This window comes from Theropithecus gelada, chromosome 5 (genome assembly GCF_003255815.1).
Source record: "Theropithecus gelada isolate Dixy chromosome 5, Tgel_1.0, whole genome shotgun sequence".
In the NCBI taxonomy this organism is placed as follows: domain Eukaryota; kingdom Metazoa; phylum Chordata; class Mammalia; order Primates; family Cercopithecidae; genus Theropithecus; species Theropithecus gelada.
In genome coordinates, this window is record NC_037672.1 from 162,058,854 (window position 1) to 162,072,786 (window position 13,933).

At 45.3% G+C, this 13,933-nt stretch overlaps 1 protein-coding gene across 2 annotated transcripts in view; it reads right to left on the reverse strand.

Annotated features, from left to right (window-relative positions):
* TMEM192 (transmembrane protein 192) overlaps positions 1-13,933 on the reverse strand; it is a 37,024-nt gene that overhangs the window by 6,868 nt on the left and 16,223 nt on the right. For both annotated transcript variants that reach the window (XM_025385567.1, XM_025385568.1), the window contains exons 4-5: positions 3,504-3,638; positions 591-693 (exon numbers count right to left, since the gene is read on the reverse strand). In XM_025385567.1, coding sequence (XP_025241352.1) covers positions 591-693; positions 3,504-3,638 — 238 coding nt within the window. The remainder of the gene's footprint in view (positions 1-590; positions 694-3,503; positions 3,639-13,933) is intronic.

Here is a 13,933-nt window from a genome sequence, read left to right on the forward strand (position 1 = left end):
AAAAAAAAAAAAAAAAAAAAAAAAAAAGGTGCTTTGGTCGGGCGCGGTGGCTCACACCGCGGTGGCCAAGGCAGGCGGATCACGAGGTCAGGAGATCGAGACCATCCTGGCTAACACGGTGAAATCCCATCTCTACTAAAAATACAAACAAAATTAGCCGGGCGTGGTGGCAGGCGCCTGTAGTCCCAGCTACTGGCGAGGCTGAGGCAGGAGAATGGTGTGAACCCGGGAGGCGCAGCTTGCAGTGAGCCGAGATTGCACCACTGCGCTCCAGCCTGGGCTACAGAGCGAGACTCTGTCTCCAAAAAAAAAAAAGGTGCTTCAAAGAGGGAGTAACCAGTTAATGATGTCAAAAGCTCTTTAGAGGTTAAGTAGGTTGGCTAAGTGGTTAATCTTACTTTTGCATCAAATATATGGCCTGTTTAATACATTTACATATCCTGATTTAGACTTGATTTCATACAGCTGAAAGGAAATAAACAAATCAAACAAATGTAAAAGTACAAATACACGATCACAAATTCCAAGCATCAGAATGGTTTCTAGCTTTCTAGGGGAAAAAACTCATTTATTTCTTACCTACATCTTACCTGAATCCAGTCTCCGAGGTAACATTGCTGGGGTAAGCATAGATTTTTTCTTCCTCAAGTATATCAGGCTCTGGTTTAGCTTTATTAAATCTCTGGATTTTCACTAAAATAATAAAGTCACTATTAGATCGAATTCTGAAAAACAAGTCTAGTTTCATTTTTTCAAATTATGCTAATTTGCTGTTCTTATTAACGTCCTCGAATATTTCAGAGTCTACTATGTGCCAGGCCTGTTCTAAGCTCTGCGAATACAGGGATTGCATTAGTCTTGAAAATAGCAATAATAGCTGACATTTATTGTGCACTTAGAACACACGAGGCACAGTTTAAATGTTTTACATGGATGCCCTCATTCAGTTCTCATAACCACCTGCATGAAGTGGATGCACTTATTACCCCCCAGTGAAGCCCAGAGAAGTTGAGCAACCAGTCAGCCATCTAATTCAGAAATCATGACTTCCTCTGGTCCAGGGGAAAACAGAGATAATAAGCCGACATTCTAAGACAGTATGGAAAGTACCTTCAACAGAAGCTTGTGCAAGAGGCTTGCACAAGGAGTTGTCAAGCTGCTTTTTGGCCTGGAAAGCAGTGCTTAACTCAACAGGAGATATTAGAGAGGGGAAAGAGGATAGAGCTTGAGCCTATCCTTGAGAGAAACACAGGAATTAATCACACAGACTAGGAGAATCACACAGACTAGGAGAATAAAGAAGGGTGCTTCAGGTGCAGGAGGAGTCGGAACAAATGCTATGGTCTTGAGAAGCTACACATATGTATGAGTGTGAGGGTGTATGGACAAGGGGTGAGGTTGGGAAGGTGGGCAGAGAATGCATCAGGAGTGGCTGGTGTGTCATGCAAGGCATTTACATTTTTTTTTTTGAGACAGAGTCTTGCTCTGTCACCCAACCTTGGCTCACTGCAACCTCCGTCTCTGCCTCCTAGGTTCAAGCAATTCTCCCACCTCAGCCTCCCAACTGGGATTACAGGTGTGTGCCACCACACCCAGCTAATTTTTTTGTATTTTCAGTAGAGATGGTGTTTCACCATGTTGGCCAGGCTGGTCTCAAATTCCTGGGCTCAAGTGATCCGACCGCCTTGGCCTCCCAAAGTGCTGGGACTACAGGCATGAGTCATCAGGCCCGGCCTAAGGCATTTAGATTTTATCCTCAGAGCAACTGGCAGTCATTGAAAGGATCTCACCATCATCCCTGAAGAGCAGGCTATGTAGAGGCCATTCAAGGAGAACCTTTCAGGCCCAGCATGATGGCTCATGTCTGTAATCCCACCACTTTGGGAGGCCGAGGCAGGTAGATGATCTGACCTCTGGAGTTTGAGACCAGCCCGGCGAACATGGTGAGATGCTGTCTTTATTAAAAATACAAAAATTAGCTGGGCATGGTGGTAGGCACCTATAATCCTAGCCACTCAGGAGGCTGAGGCAGGAGAATCTCTTAAACCCAGGAGGTGGAGGTTGCAGTGAGCTGAGATCGCGCCATTGCACTCCAGCCTGGGCGACGAGAGCGAAACTCTGTCTCAAAAAAAAAAAAGAAAAAGAAAAGAAAATGCTTTTTATGCCACATGAAAACTTCAGATTTTTTTTCCTTCAGCTGTTAGAAAACTCTGGGCAGGGAAGCTGTTAACAATCAGAGTTAAGTATGAACAAGATCACACTGGCAGGAATAAGAAATATGAATCAGTGGACAGAGGGAAAGAGACCTGTTATGTGTCTATTGGATACAGCCATGCAAGAGATGATGAGTACCTACCTAACCAAGGCAGTGAGTGGCAGGGACCAAAGAAAAGAGACAGAGCTGAAAGACAGGTCCTGTCTGTCAGTAAGACTGATGACTGATGATCCCCAATCCTATACAGTTCTTGGGGAGTGAGGTAGAAGGAAGAAGGTAGATGACTCCTACGTTTCTAGGATTCTGATTTATCAAGTGGATGCAGGCTGGTATTGTTAACTGAGCTAGAAGAGGAGGGTTAGGATGGAGGGAAATTTTGAAGAAAATTATGTTCTGTTCAATTCTGATCTTGTTGGTACCTGTGGGACATGTGGATGAAAACTTCACTAAGCAGATGAATATATAAAATTTGGGACCAGGTGCAGTGGGTCATGCCTGTAATCCCAGCACTTTGGGAGGCCAAGGTGGGCAGATCACCTGAGGTCAGGAGTTAGAGACCATCCTGGCTAACATGACGAAACCCCACCTCTATTAAAGTGCTAGCCTCCTAAAGTGCTAGGATTACAGACATGAGCCACTGTCCCTGGCCTATTTCTTAATTTTTAATTTTAAATGTCAAGCTAACATTTCAGCTGCCTTCAGAGAAGCAAAAGTTTGCGGATGTTTTTGTTGTTGTTGTCTTAGGAGACAGGGTCTTACTCTGTCACCCAGGCTGGAGTGCGGGCATGTGATCTCGGCTCATTGCAACCTCTGCCTCCCAGGCTCTAGTGATCCTCCCACTTTAGCCGCCCGAGGGGTTGGGACCACAGTTGTGCACCACCATACCTGGCTAATTTTTTGTATTTTTTGTAGAGATGGATTTCATCATGTTGCCCAGGCTGGTCTTGAACTCCAGAGCTCAAGGGATCCTCCTGCCTCAGTCTCCCAAAGTGCTGGGATTACAAGCTTGAACCACCTTTCCCAGCCCAAAAAGTACATGTCTTGTTTTAATGAAAAAGGTTCACTTGCGTTGACAAAAATTTATTAATGACACAATCTTAAAAGAATGGGGTCTCACAGGTGGTGGCTGTACCTTCCTGTTGGTTTGAAATTAAAGAAGTCTGCATGTGGTCACCACTCAGATACACAGAGAACTTCCTTGTCGCTAAGATAATGGGCTATACTTTACACTGGGAGGAAAGGAAGCAGTTCGAGGTTCCTATAAGAACAGGCTCATTGTAATTCTCACCTGTGTAAATGAGGAGACATATCAGGGAACAGATGAGTTCCAGGGCCAAGAGGGCCAGAATGAGGTCAAGATACAATCTGCCGGGGTCTGGGAAGGAGTGCTGCATGCACAGTATGAGGAGAAGCACTGTGTTGCCTGAGGAGGAGAAACATAAAACACAGCGTGTGATGAGAAAGACATATATGGTCTTTGTCCAATAGATAGTTGGCCTTTGTCTGGTTCCTTATACAGAGCTCCTAAAACACTTGTTAATTTCCTGCGTGATCAGAGCCTTCAGAAATGAAGACCCAGGCCAGGTGCAGTGGCTCACACCTGTAATTTCAGCATTTTGTGAAGCCAAGGCAAGAGGACTGCTTGAGCCCAGGTGGTCAAGATCAGCTTAGGCAACATAGCAAGACCCCCCATCTACAAAACAATATAAAAAATTAGCCAGGCATGGTGGCACACATATGTAGTTCCAGCTACCTAGGAGGCTAAGGTGGGAGGATTGCTTGAGCCTGGGAGGTTGAGGCTGCAGTGAGCTGAGGTCATGCCACTGCACTCCAGCCTGGGCCACAGAGCGAGACCCTATCGCAAACAAACAAACAAACAAAAAAAACTAAAAAAAAAAAGAAATGAAAGACCCAGAGAAAACTATTCTTTTTTTTTTTTTTTTTTTTTTNTTTTTTTTTTGAGACTGAGTCTGGCTCTGTCGCCCAGGCTGGAGTGCAGTGGCCGGATCTCAGCTCACTGCAAGCTCCGCCTCCCGGGTTTACGCCATTCTCCTGCCTCAGCCTCCCAAGTAGCTGGGACCACAGGCGCCCGCCACTTCGCCCGGCTAGTTTTTTGTATTTTTTAGTAGAGGCGGGGTTTCACCGTGTTAGCCAGGATGGTCTCGATCTCCTGACCTCGTGATCCACCCGTCTCGGCCTCCCAAAGTGCTGGGATTACAGGCTTGAGCCACCGCGCCCGGCGAGAAAACTATTCTTATGCTTAGGTTTGATGAAGAATGGACAGCCATGTAGAACTGTGATTGGACAAAGTATGACCTAATGGGAATAGACTGAAGGGCGTAACCCAGTAAGGCCTGTCTATTCAGATTCTTCTTGGCGTCTCTGTGTAGACTCCTCACCCCCAACCCTCCTGCCATATAGGGCAGGACCCCTCTGAAATAAGGGTCTTCAAGGGAAAAGGGTAAAGGGAGAAAGTGACCTTTCTAGATTTGATGGCCTGCTTTGGGAGAGAGGAATCTAGTTTCTACGGCCTGCCTTTGGGAAGAAGCGTTCTGGTTTCTATGACTGGCCAGGGGAGAAAGAAGGACAAGAAACAGGAGGGCAGGAAGGCAGACAGACTTTGCTTCTGAGCCCCTTCTAATCTCCGTTAGTTTGGAGTACTCAGCATGCCAGAGCCCTGCACTTTGGAGTATGGTGTTCTAAATCCCAACAGGTATATTTGGTTTTTGTATAGAGTTCCTAAAACCCTTGGAATTTCCTGATAGAAGTGTCTTTTAGGCTGGGCGCAGTGGCTCAGGTCTGTCATCCTAACACTTTGGGAGGCCAAGGTGGGCGGATCACCTGAGGTTGGGAGTTTGAGACCAGCCTGACCAACATGAAGAAACCCAGTCTCTACTAAAAATACAAAATTGGCTGGGTGTGGTGGCGCATGCCTGTAATCCCAGCTACTTGGGAGGCTGAGGCAGGAGAATCACTTGAACCCGGGAAGCGGAAGTTGCAGTGAGCCGAGATCGTGGCACTGCACTCCAGCCTAGGCAACAAGAGCGAAACTCCATCTCAAAACAACCAAAAAAAAACAAACAAAAACAAAAACAAAAAAGGTTATGGTGACGGGACATGCCTGTAGTCCCAGCTACTTGAGAGTTTGAGGCAGAATAGCTTGAACCCAGGAGGCGGAGGTTGCGGTGAGCCGAGATCGTGGCACTGCACTCCAGCCTGGGCAACAAGAGCGAAACTCCATCTCAAAAAAAACAAAAAAAACCCCCCAAAAACAAAAAAAAAAAACAAAAAAGGCATGGTGGCGGGACATGCCTATAGTCCCAGCTACTTGAGAGTTTGAGGCAGGAGAATTGCTTGAACCCGGGAGGCAGAGGTTGCAGTGAGCCAAGATCACACCACTGCACTCCAGCCTGGTGACACAGCGAGACTCCATTTCAAAAAAAAAAAATCTATTGAACAATGAGTTCTGATGAATTTCCGGGTTGCCGGGAGGGTGGTGCACCCCAACTCCATGTGGACAGAAGCTCCTGTACTTGGGACCCTGCTAGACCTCACGCAATGTACCTCTTCATCTGGCTGTTCATCTATCTCCTTTATAACAAACCAGAAAACATAAGTGTGTCCCTGAGTTTTGTGAACCATTCTAGCAAATTACAGAACTCAAGAAGAGAGGGGCCAGGTGTGGTGGCTCACACCCGTAATCCCAACACTTTGGGAGGCCGAGGCAGGTGGATCACTTGAGGTCAGGAGTTCGAGAGCAGTATGGCCAACATGGCGAAACCCTGTCTCCACTAAAAATACAAAAATTAGCCGGTGTGGTGGTGCACATCTGTAATCCCAGCTACTTGGGAGGCTGACACCGGAGAATCACTTGATCCTGGAAGGCGGAGGTTGCAGTGAGCTGAGATCGCACCACTGCACTCCAGCCTGGGAGACAGAGACAAAAAAAAAAAAAAGAGGTCATAGAAACCCCAGTTTATAATTGGTACATCAGAAGTATGGGAAGTATGGTCTTTCAACGGACATCTGAAATGGGGAGAGTCTTGTGGGATTGAGCCCTTTAATTTGTGGGATCTAAGACTATCTGTGGATAGATGGTGCTATAATTGGATTAAGTTGAAGAACACCCAGTTGGTGTCTGCTGGAGAACTGAATTAAACTGTTGTAGGGGAAACTCTACACATCTAGTTTAGTAAGAAGTGTTCTTGGCCGGGCGCGGTGGCTCAAGCGTGTAATCCCAGCACTTTGGGAGGCCGAGACGGGCAGATCACGAGGTCAGGAGATTGAGACCATCCTGGCTAACACGGTGAAACCCGGTTTCTACTAAAAAACACAAAAAACTAGCCGGGCAAGGTGGCGGGCGCCTGTAGTCCCAGCTACTCGGGAGGCTGAGGCAGGAGAAGGGTGTAAACCCAGGAGGTGGAGCTTGCAGTGAGCTGAGATCGCGCCACTGCACTCCAGCCTGGGGGACAGAGCAAGACTCCATCTCAAAAAAAAAAAAAAAAAAAAAAAAAAAAAAAGAAGTGTTCTGTGTAGGAACGTAGAAAAGCAGTTTTTTCAGACAACATGTTAGAGCTCAGCACTGACACTCACAAGGGCATACCTGCACAAAAAACTATTTATTCTTAGCAGCAAAGGAAGTTAAAGGATAAAAACAAAATACTGCTAAATTTGGGGGAAAATGGAAAAAAAATCTACACATCTAAGAGTTAATAATGGCCCATAATACAAATATATAAAAACTTGAACTTTCTTAAAAACTTAGGAATGATTTTTTGCTTTATAGAATTATTAACAATTACTTCCTTTGGGTACCCAATGCAAGTAAAAAGTAATGCCATTTTTAGAAGTTTGCATTTAAGACACAAAAAAGAAAAAAAAAAATATTTGCATTAGGCCAGTTCTTCAGGACCCACATGGTGGGAATCCTAGGAGCCCATTCTGGTCACCTCGTACAGCAACAGCAGAACTAAAGGATGATTAAGAGTGTGCCCATGATCCAGACTACCTGGATGAAAACCCAGGACAAGTTACCTAGTATCTCTGCTTTTCCAGTCCCCATCTAAAAATTGGGGATAATAGTACCTTCCTCAGAATGGTCTTTTTTTTTTTTTTTTTTTTTGAGTTGGAGTCTTGCTCTGCTGCCCAGGCTGGAGTGCAAAGGCACAATCTCAGCTCACTGCAACCTCCGCCTCCCGGGTTCAAGCAATTCTCCTGCCTTAGCGTCCTGAGCAGCTGGGATTACAGGTGTGCACCATCACGTCCGGCTAATTTTTGTATTTTTAGTAGAAACCGGGTTTCACCACGTTAGCCAGGCTGGTCTTTTTTTTTTTTCCTTGACGGAGTCTCTCTCTGTCACCCAGGCTGGAGTGCAGTGGCACGATCTCAGCTCACTGCAAGCTCCGCCTCCCGGGTTCACGCCATTCTCCTGCCTCAGCCTCCCGAGCAGCTGGGACTACAGGCGCCCGCCACCGCGCCCGGCTAATTTTTTGTATTTTTAGTAGAGACAGGGTTTCACTATGGTCTCGATCTCCTGACCTCATGATCCGCCCGCCTCGGCCTCCCAAAGTGCTGGGATTACAGGCATGAGCCACCGCGCCCGGCCACCAGGCTGGTCTTGAACTCCTGACTGCAAGTGATCTGCGAGCCTCGGCCTCCCAAAGTGCCTGGCCCACAGTGCTATTCTGGGGAGTGAGTTAATATGTGAAAAATTCTTAGAACAGTGCCTGGCCTGTAAACGTTCAATAAATATTACCTGTTTCCACCCCCCACCACACACTCAGCATATCTATTACTTACTTATGAGAACCAGGACCATTTTAACCTCAATTTGCACTTTTATTCTGACAAATGTCAAAGAGAAGTTCAGGGGCAGACTCTGTAGCATCTTATCTTAGAATTTTCTAAAACTTATTTAACATATTTATGTGGGTCTGATCCTGAGAGGGAAAATGCTTAATTTATCTTCTATTGCTTGACACAAAAGAAATGATTGTGAGCCAAAGAGCCTTGCTGAAAGAACCCCCAATTCAAACTAACTACACAAGCCTAGGAGTTTGAGACTACAGTGAGCTATGACAGCACAACTACACTCCAGCCTGGGCAACAGAGCGAGACCTTGTCTCTAAAACAAACAAACAAAACAAAAAACAAAACAAAAAGAGTTTTGACAAAATATCACTGAATTTAAAAAAGAAAAGTAACAACACAAAGTTACCTTCTAGCAGGCCCACTCACGCAATGACCTGTCACAGTATATTAGCATATTGACAGATTCTTTGTAAATCAGTTTTGTGAACAAGATAAATACAGGTTTTTGGTTTTTTTCTTTTTTTTTTTTGAGATGGAGTCTTGCTCTGTCACCAAGGCTGGAGTGCAGTGGCATAATCTCGGCTCACTGCAACCTCCGCCTCCCAGGTTCATGTGATTCTCCTGCCTCAGCCTCCCGAGTAGCTGGGATTATAGGCATGTGCCACCACGCCCGGCTAATTTTTGTGTTTTTCATAGAGACGGGGTTTCACCATGTTGGTCAGGCTGGTCTTGAACTCCTGACCTCGTGATTCGCCTGCTTCGGACTCCCAAAGTGCTGGGATTACAGGTGTCAGCCACCCCACCCGGCCGATACAGTTTTACAACATTTAGGAAAGAAATACACGCTAGGAAAAAAAAATCTTCTGCAGAGAAATGAAAAGAGTTTTCAAAGGATTTTAAAAGTACTGGGCAAATCCTATGTACCAGCAAGTTCACAGTCTGGTGGGGAAGCAATACTGAAATAAAACATTCCTTATAATGGTATGTGCTGTGGACATTACACAAGTACCTGCCTTGAAGAAGACCACCCTATATAATATCTTAGTTCAGACGAAAGCCACTTCACCTCTGGGTTACCACATCAGCCTCCTTACCAGTTTTGTGCTAACCAAATACACTCTCCAGTTCTACAGTAATAGTCTAATAGCTGGTGTCTTTTTTTTTTTTTTTGAGACAGAGTCTTACTCTGTTGCCCAGGCTGGTGAGATCTCAGCTCACTGTAACCTCTGCCTCCCCAGTTCAAGTGATTCTCGGCCTCCCTAGTAGCTGGAATTACAGGCGCCTGCCATGCCACCATGCCCAGCTAATTTTTGTATTTTTTTTTTTTTTGAGACAGAGTTTTGCTCTTTTTGCCCAGGCTGGAGTGCAATGGTGCGATCTCGGCTCACTGCAACCTCCGCCTCCTGGGTTCAAGCGATTCTCCTGCCTCAGCCTCCCGAGTAGCTGGGATTACAGGCATGTGCCACCACCCCAGCTAATTTTGTATTTTTAGTAGAGATGGGGTTTCTCCATGTTGGTCAGGCTGGTCTTGAACTCCCGACCTCAGGTGATCCACCTGCCTCGGCCTCCCAAAGTGCTGGTATTACAAGCGTGAGCCACCGCGCCCGGCTGTTTTGTTTTTTTTTGAGTTGGAGTTTTGCTCTTGTTGCCCAGGAGGGAGTGCAATGGTGCAATCTCAGCTTACTGTAACCTCCGCCTCCCTGGTTCAAGCGATTCTTCTGTTTCAGCCTCCTGAGTAGCTGAGATTACAGATGCCCGCCACCATACCTGGCTAATTTTTTGTATTTTTAGTAGAGATGGAGTTTCACCATGTTGGCCAGACTGGTCTCGAACTCCTGACGTCAGGTGATCTGCCTACCTCGGCCTCCTAAAGTGCTGGGATTACAGGCGTTAGCCATGGCACCTGGCCTAATTTTTGTATTTTTAACAGAGACAGGTTTTCACCATGTTGGCCAGGCTGATCTGGAACCCTTGGCCTCAAGTGACCGGCCTGCCTTGGCCTCCCAAAGTGCTGGGATTACAGGAGTGAGCTACCAAGCCCGGCCTAGTTTAGTGTTTTTTAAATGGTTTTATAACCATAGACACAGTCTAAATGTTTTTTGGTTTACGTCACTCACCATTTTAAAAAGATTCTAGGCTGGCGGTGGCTCCTGAGGTCAAAAGTTCGAGACCAGCCTGACCAACGTGGAGAAACCCCATCTCTACTAAAAATACAAAATTAGCTGGGTGTGATGGCGCATGCCTGTAATCCCAGCTACTTGGGAGGCTGAGGCAGAAGAATCGCTGAACCCGGGAGGCGGCGGTTGCGGTGAGCTGAGATCCTGCCATTGCACTCCAGCCTGGGCGACAGAGCGAGACTCTGTCTCAAAAAAAAAAACCAAAAAAACAAAGATTCTAGGCAGGTGTGGTGGCTCACGCCTGTAATCCCAACACTTTGGGAGGTCAAGGCAGGTGGATCACTTGAGGTTGGGAGTTCAAGACCAGCCTGACCAACATGGTGAAACCCCGTCTCTACTAACAATACAAAATTAGCTGGGCGTGGTAGTGCATACCTGTAATCCCAGCCACTCGGGAAGCTGAGCCAGAGGAATTGCTTGAACCCAGCAGGTGGAGGTTGCAGTGAGCCAAGATGGCACCACTGCACTCCAGCCTGGGCAACAAGAGTGAAACTCAGTCTCAAAAAAAAAAAAAAAAGATTCTAAGGTTAATGCTTGCTATTCATTAAGAATATTTGGGGTTGGACACGGTGGTTTGCGCCTATAATCCCAGTACTTTGGGAGGCCAAGGCGGGTGGATCACAAGGTCAGGAGATCAAGACCATCCTGGCTAACACGGTGAAACCCTGTCTCTACCAAAAATACAAAAAATTAGCCGGGTATGGTGGTAGGTGCCTGTAGTCTCAGCTACTCGGGAGGCTGAGGCAGGAGAATGGCATGAACCTGGGAAGTGGAGCTTGCAGTGAGCCAAGATCGTGCCACTGCACTCCAGCCTGGGCGACAGAGCAAGACTCCGTCTCAAAAAAAAAAAAAAAAAAAAAGAATATTTGGAAGAAATAAGTTCCTGTGGGCTGGGTGGTCCTGTAATGACCACAAACTGGGCTCCAGTGTAGGATCTGCTGCCTCCTAGAAACGAAACCCATGCTATCACCCAGACTTGGACTCCTCCACTGTAAAACGGGGGAAATAATGCTTATCACACAGGGTTCTGGTAGGAAGCAATGAACTAACAATGCCTAAGTAGACTTGTAGTAAATGCCATGTATCATTATTATTAAAACAAGAATTCTGATTTTCAATTCCAGACACATGCTATGCAGCCCCTCCTCCAAACAAAACTCACAGGGGACTTGAAGTCAGATGCTATGCTACATATAGGAAAGACCTAGCCCCTCTGGCTCACCCCAGGGCACCAGACCCAGATATCAGTGAGGACTCCAGCAGGCATTTCTACAAGTCAACTAAGCCAGTCTTGGGCCCTCCCAAAGAATGTGGGCCTCTGAGAACTAAAAGTGAGCAGGAAGGACACAATCACTATGCCCTCAGGTCCTATAATTCCTGCCGAGAATTCCTTCCAGAATTTACCTTCAAGAGCAGTTCCCTTGAACTGCACTTTTGCATGTCCTCAGCCTCTGGCTTCACACTTTGAGGCCCCAGAGAGACTGTTCGACTGGACCCATATGATGGGTTGAAAATTACTATTTTCAGTGAAGGACCAAGTTTTCATTTCAATGTGAAAAAAGCCCCAAATATGCAACTTGGCTCTGTAACTAATAATAATTGATTTTTTATTTTATTTTATTTTAATTTAAGATGGAGTCTCACTCTGTCGCTCAGGCTGGAGTGCAATGGCGCCATCTTCACTCACTGCAACCTCCACCTCCCAGGTTCAAGCAATTCTCCTGCCTCAGCCTCCTGAGTAGCTGGGATTATAGGTACCCACCACCACCCCCAGTCATGCCCAGCTAATTTTTTTTTTTTTTTTGTATTTTTAGTACAGACGGGGTTTCACCATGTTAGCCAGGCCTGTCTCGGACTCCTGACATCAGGTGATCTGCCTGCCTCGACCTCCCAAAGTGATGGTATTACAGGTGTGAGCCACCACACCTGGCCCAAATACATTTTGAACTCAAATATTATTAGGCGGGGCGCAGTGGCTCATGTCTGTGATGCCAGCACTATGGGAGGCTGAGGTGAGTGGATCACCTGAGGTCAGGAGTTCGAGACCAGCCTGGCCAACACGGTGAAGCCTCATCTCTTACTAAAAATACAAAAATTTGCTGTGCATGGTGGTGCATGACTGTAGTCCAGCCTGGGGAGGCTGAGGCAGGAGAATCAGTTGAACCTGGGAGGCAGAGGTTGCAGTGAGCTGAGTTCACACCACTGCACTCCAGCCTGGATAACAGAGCAAGACTCCCCGTCTCAAAAAAAAAAAAAAAAAAAAAATATATATATATATATATATATATATAAAATAATATATATATATATATATATATATATATGGATCTAAGGAAGGAGAACAGATAAATCGGGTAAATATTTTCACTTGGTAGGAAAGCAAAGCCCTTTCTCCCATCTCTACCCAAAAGTAAATAATTTTTTTTCTTCTCTGGAAAATAACAAAATATATCAGGCTGAAGTTAATATTATCAGTACTGTTATCTGTAAGTCCTACATCTCCATAGATTTATCTTGTTTTTTTTTTTCTTTGCAAATATGAAAAAATATTTTAAAAAATAGAAATAAGATAAGTACCTGCTCCATTCCTTTTGATTTTCTGGGTTTCACATGAGCCACATAAACGTGACATCACCTGTGATTCTAAAGGTCCAAGTGTTCAGAAACAGATTATGATCACTGCTCACACATTTAACAAGAATTTGAAAGGCAGATGTTGGAAAGGTAAAGATCAAACAATATCTTTGTGAGCTTCAAAAACACTATTTCCAGACCATCACTTGAGAAACTGAATATTATTTTGGTCACAGATAATATAAGATCTTTTGTAGTTTAAAAATAAGCTTTTTTCTTTTTTTTTAGTCTTTGTGTTACCCTGACATCTTCTGGCCAAAAGAGAGTGCTGCACATCAACAGCTGAACATTATCAAGCTCATTCTCACAAGCGGCAGGGAGCGATACGTGCTCCCACTTTAAGAGCGGTCAAGATCACCCATCTCTATAAACTGCTTAGCCCTGTTATAGCATAGCCCTTCAGCTTCCACTGAGAATTTCACTGAGTAGATAAACTTGCAGTTTACCCTTTCAGAAAATGCACTAACAGAACAGAAGAAAAATAAAAGTTAAATTCTGTAGAGCCTTTTTTTTTTTTTTTGGAGAAAAATCTTTAATTTGATTCAATTTTTTTTTTCTTTTTTTATAGAGAAGGGTATCACTCTTTCACCTAGGCTGGAGTGTGGTGCATACTCATAGCTCACTGCAGCCTCAAACTCCTAGGCTCAAGTGGATCCTCCCACCTCAGCCTCCCAAGTAGCTAAGACTACAGGCACAGGCCACTACACATGACTAATTTATTTATTTTTATTTTATTTTATTTTATTTATTTATTTTGAGATGGAGATTTATTTATTTATTTGTTTATTTAGAGATGGAGTCTCATTTTGTCACCCAGGCTGGAGTGGCATGATCTCAGCTTAAGGCAAACCTCCACTTTCTGGGTTCAAGCGATTCTCAGCCTCCCAAGTAGCTGGGATTACAGGCGCCTCCCACCACACCCAGCTAATTTTTGTGTTTTTAGTAGAGATGGGGTTTCACCATGTTGACCAGGCTGGTCTCAAACTCCTGACCTCAAGTGATCCTCCCGCCTCAGTCTCCCAAAGTGCTGAAGTGCTGGCATTACCCGCATGAGCCACCATGCCCTGCCTTAATTTTTTTAGACGGAGTTTCGCTC